This window comes from Saccostrea cucullata, unplaced genomic scaffold (genome assembly GCF_032062105.1).
Source record: "Saccostrea cucullata isolate Sc308-1 unplaced genomic scaffold, CSIRO_AGI_Scuc_v1 ctg1278, whole genome shotgun sequence".
NCBI lineage: Eukaryota > Metazoa > Mollusca > Bivalvia > Ostreida > Ostreidae > Saccostrea > Saccostrea cuccullata.
This window is the reverse complement of record NW_026921710.1, coordinates 27,325-32,424: the sequence shown is the minus strand read 5'-3', so window position 1 is coordinate 32,424 and position 5,100 is coordinate 27,325. Positions and strand designations below refer to the sequence as shown.

At 29.7% G+C, this 5,100-nt stretch overlaps 1 protein-coding gene across 1 annotated transcript; it reads left to right on the top strand.

The window, feature by feature from the left end:
• Window positions 1–298: 298 nt before the first annotated feature.
• On the top strand, window positions 299–4,734 carry LOC134260614 (uncharacterized). The gene is made up of 4 exons (XM_062743171.1): window positions 299–941; window positions 1,664–1,725; window positions 3,764–3,892; window positions 4,156–4,734. The coding sequence occupies exons 1-4, from the start codon at window positions 871–873 to the stop codon at window positions 4,512–4,514; spliced, it is 621 nt and encodes a 206-aa protein (XP_062599155.1). The 5' UTR covers window positions 299–870; the 3' UTR covers window positions 4,515–4,734.
• Window positions 4,735–5,100: the final 366 nt, after the last annotated feature.

The following is a 5,100-nucleotide window of genomic DNA, read 5'->3' as shown; positions in this document are numbered from 1 at the left end:
TTTGGTACAAATCATTTCGGACAAAATACACGGATGGAATATACAAACAATATTTTTTCCATACTTTATAAACAATTACAGCTATACTTATAGAAAAAAAATATTTTTTATTACGGTCGGCAAGTTTATGATACGCTCTCTGAAATCACCCTTTTGCTACTAATATCCCCAACTATGAAAAAGAAAACTTCCAATATTAACTAAAGTCATAAATATATAATTCCTACAAGTATTTTCACACATTTACAACTCATAGGAAAGTTATGAATGAAATTTATGGAAATAACAAACAGTTTTCAAGCTCAAAGGTCCATTAAACAATACAAATCAGGATTAGAGACAAAAAGGTGTGGGAGCAGGTGACATGAAATAAGTTAGTCTAGTGGATATGTTTTATGATTTTTAAGTGCATTTTAAATCTGAAAATTTAAAACATGCTTAGATTGAGAATTGGTCCAAAAATTCGATGAACTAATTGTTTTAATTAGGTATCAAAAGCGCACACAGGTGTATCGGAAATTGTATGAATGATTAAAATTCACTTTTAAGTAGCATTAAGGCTAGAATATAGTTTCAGAATTTTCAATACTTTGAATGTGAATATGATTTATTCACAGGTCGGTACTAGCTTCAAGAGTGAATATATCATAAAGTATTATTAGTATGATCATCGCATAATATCTAATATTGTAAAGTGGAAAACGTACAGATCAGATGACAAGTAAGTGTATCTGAACATCAAAGCGGAAGTTAAACAGGTGAATATACTTCCTGGATTTTGATTTTTCTCTTGTATATGATTAAATTCCTGTATGTGCTTGAAATTAAATCAATATAACTTTCAACATATATCAGTGCATTGTTATTTCTATGGCGTATAAAAAACTCCACTTCATCATAACGCTTTTTTCATGTTCGAGTGCCATGTACTGCAAAGAAAAGTAAGTCTAACTTTGAGTTATATTATAGGGTGCTTTTGTCGTTAGGAATTGGATCTTTTAGGTATATAAAAAGCAGCAAATAATGTGAACGGGGAAAATGTAATTTTATAAAATTGCCTAAATGTTGAAATAGTTGACAGAAATTGTTTTCTTGACTGTCTCAACCCTTTTACAGAAATGAATTGATTGATCAATAATTTCAAAATTTCAAAAGATTTATTGTAATATCAAATCGCTAATGCATGTATATATTTAAAAATGAAATTTTTCTATGTTGATATTTGTCTTTTGTACTAGTGTTTTTTTTATAGGATAAAATCCTGAAAACTTAATTATTAAATAAAGTCCTTATCTTTATTATGTTTTATATTTTTTGTTAAATAAATTACTTATTTCTGAAATCTTTACATTATATAGAATTAGCTTTAAGGGGAAAGCAAGTGTTTTGTCTTTTTCTGAGTTACCTTCACTGTACTTTTAATGAATGTAATTCTAAAAAGTAAGACATGTTTTTTGAATGTTTCATAAAAAATACTGTAGTCTTAAAAAAAATCTCCGTTGATACCCTAAATTCCTATAAAAAATATTTCCTAATATTGAATGCTTTAGGCAAGTATAAAGGAGGATTTTCTTTTTTTATCTCAAAACTTATTTTTAATATTTTTATTTGTTTCGTTGATTGTACATTTATGAATTAAAAAATATCCGTCTTGGGACTGTAGAGATCTGGGTTACAAATGCTGTGCAAACTACTACTGGAATTTGACAGAAGGAAATTGTACTGGTGAGTAATCAACAAGGAATGTTAAGAATTTTTCCAAATATTTAATAAAAACGTTGACTAATTCGAAAGGAACATTTACATTATGCTGAATAAAATATTGATATTTGGCTTCTTTTTTGTGTTTTGTTTTAGCAAAATGGCGTGCACTTTTGAACTCTTAAATGCGCGGGTATGTTAAGGCAGCACATGGATCAGAATTCGGCGAATTAACATTTTTTTTTATAATAATGTAACACTAATAAATCGGAAAAGTCAAGGATAAAACTTTTGCTTTAATTATGCATTCTATAGATTTCAATGGGACTTATACTACAGGAGGCACTTCTCCACGACGTCACCACGTGACGTCTATAATTAGAAAATATGCCTTAATGAAAAAGTGAAAAGTTTAACACTACCCCGGGGACAATTAGTTTTAATTTGTAATAATAGTTATGTTAATTCATCTCTGTACCATGAAAAGTGCTGCTAGAATCGTACTGTCCTATTATAAAAAAAATTATTCAACAATTTTGGACAAAACCTTTCCAAAATTTTTACATTTTGTTCATAACATTGAAAAAAAAAGCATCAATTCCCGTAAACCATACGATTCTAGCAGCACTTTCCAAAAACAAAAGAATAAGAACTTTAGATAGAAACAAAAATTAAGTTTCAAGGTATGCGGCGTAGTGTTGAACTTTTGCATCTTTTTTGTTACGAACGACAGAGGAAAGGCTGATCGGCAAGTAAACACCCTCCCTGCTATAATTTTGCGAAGAAATGCAAAATTATTTTACCTTACCTTATTCATACGCTTTATTCCCACAAGAATCACACATGATATTCATTCTAAATGCTTTTAAACTCCGATTTCTTGTGTTTGTTTACATTAGTTCTCGTTACGATTCACTTTCACTCTGCTACTACATGATCAACAGTTATGACGTCACGGGTTTGGTATGTAACCCCTGTGATAACTACAGAGGCCCAGGAACGACAAAATATTCCGTTTATATTATGCCTCTGCATATTGTAATTCATTTTTACGACTTCAATTCAATCTGAGATATCGATTTTAAGAAATTATTATCTCTAAACCTCGCGTCATATAGCTTACTATCTTACTATGACGTCATATCATATAGGCAAGTAGAATATTTGGTTGTAACCTTAACCTACCTGCGTGCATGCAATATAATTATTTCTTATCTCTTATCTTTCCCTTTCGCAAAGATATTAAAACTAATTCGTCTAGCTGTGCGTCTGTTAGTCCCTCCGTCCTTCACAAAAACTTTATTCCTGAATGAGAAAAGATAGGGCTTTCATATTTCATATGTACATTACCTTTGTCAGGATATTTCCAAATATACTATGATTTTTTTTATTCTTTATCATTGTGACTTTGACATTTTTTGAAGTTTTTTTTTTTTTTTTGCTTCGACAAGTTAAATTGGTCTAAAAAGTTTTGAAATAAGAAATAGGACTTTTACATTATTCATCTATATTACCTCTGATAAGGCCTTTACTTGTTTTTTACACTTAACTTTGGAGTTTGACCTACTTTTCAAAATTATTATTTTTCCTTGTAACCTCTGATTGAGAAGCTTTTTTATTCAACGTGTGCACAACCTGTCACAAGATGTTTCCGAGCATGCTATTTTTTTACCCCTTGACCTATATATATATAATAGGGCGCTCATGTTTAACATAATATGCGATAAATAATGCCATCTCATCCATTCTTTTAAATAGGACACTGAAGTGCAGAGGACCAGTATATATATTTCTTTGATAGTTTACGAAAAAGTAAATGGCATTCACTTATTATAGTATTCTATTATTTCGAACACTGTACTTAGCTTCTTTCAAAATTTTAAAGTGTCAATTTTTTTTAAAATTGAATTACAATGATATAGCATCATATCAGTATGGTATTTAATGCATACATATGTACATATATGAATAAGTGATATTTCAAACTATATTGTATATGTTATCAAGCGATAACTATATTCAATACAGACATCAATGTAATCAAATCACCTTTTTATCATAGAATGTATGCCAGGAACCTTTGGCCTTAACTGTTCTGATGAATGTACAGCTGGCTATTATGGACTGTGGTGCTTAAGCAAATGCCCCGAATACTGCAAATCATGTAATAAAGTCAACGGAGCTTGTGATGGTATTAAAAAAAATACAAATTTGAAGCCTCCATTTTTAGTAGGAAAACAAAGGACATTTTCCAGACAAGAACAACAGATGGGAACTTTAAAACTAGATTTTTTAAAATAATAAACGCTTCATCATTGTAATTCATTCTGTAGTGTTGACTATGACGTTATTTTCCTTCTCAGAGTTAGAATAATAGGCAACATTTTAGTTTTAAGGATTTGAAATAATTATTCTTGCCTGATCTAGGTCAAAATATAAATAATTTACTTTCAGAAGTAAAAACCATAACCTCAGAAGATCTAACCATGATTTCTTCAAACATAAAGATGGTAACATCACCAACAGTATCACAGCAGTCCATAAGGAACACCAAGACTTTTTCAATCATTGGCATGTTGACATCACCAGCACCATTTAGGCAGTCGCAAAGGGGATCATTGCTATATGTTATCATTTCTATTGGATCATTTGTAGTTCTTGTATTACTTGTGGTTCTAATGAGAAATATCTATACAATAACCACACTTCAACCTAAACAAACAATTCTACTTCAGATTCAGGATCAAGAGTCTGAGGCAGCACAGAACACAGTAAACCCAGCTTTTGATCCTATATATGAAAACCCTAGCTAAGCAAAAACACAGCATTTTTATTTCAACTTTTGTCATTTTTTTTTATATCTAGATAAAAGAGCATAATTATAATATTATGCAGCGAATGCTTGTATTTGATGTTTGACTGAAATAAAATAATTTTACATTTTCGAAATAATGACTTTTAGAAATGTTTTTGATCCCATTCCTGACAAATGTTTCCAATGAATGTTGTTGTAATAAGTATTTTGATGGTTAAAATTGATTTGTGCTAGCATTACATATTTGTTTTTCTTATAGCTGAAATATAAATACTATTTAAAAAAAATTCTTAATATGAATTCATATATATGTATTCGTATCTTCCTCATCCAAAAAAAAAAAAAAAAAAAAAAAAAAAAAAAAAAAAATACAAACACGTGGACCAATTCAACAGATCACCATCAATGCATTCATAACGGAATAAATTCATAATTAAATTTATTTGTCATTGCTACTTTCTTATCTTTATATATCTGAAATGACAATATCCTGTTCCTAAAAACTAAATAAGCTTTTTGTTAGTTTACCTGAGCTGCAAGCTCAATTGAGCATTTCTGATCACATTTTGTCTGTCCGTCCATCC

Bases quoted from the DNA above. Each gene is read 5' to 3' on its own strand.
- LOC134260614 (XM_062743171.1), top strand. From the start codon at position 871: ATGGCGTATAAAAAACTCCACTTCATCATAACGCTTTTTTCATGTTCG. The intron at 1,726-3,763 runs GTGAGTAATCAA...TTTTTATCATAG, and splicing joins GACAGAAGGAAATTGTACTG to AATGTATGCCAGGAACCTTT. The intron at 3,893-4,155 runs GTATTAAAAAAA...ATTTACTTTCAG, and splicing joins AGTCAACGGAGCTTGTGATG to AAGTAAAAACCATAACCTCA.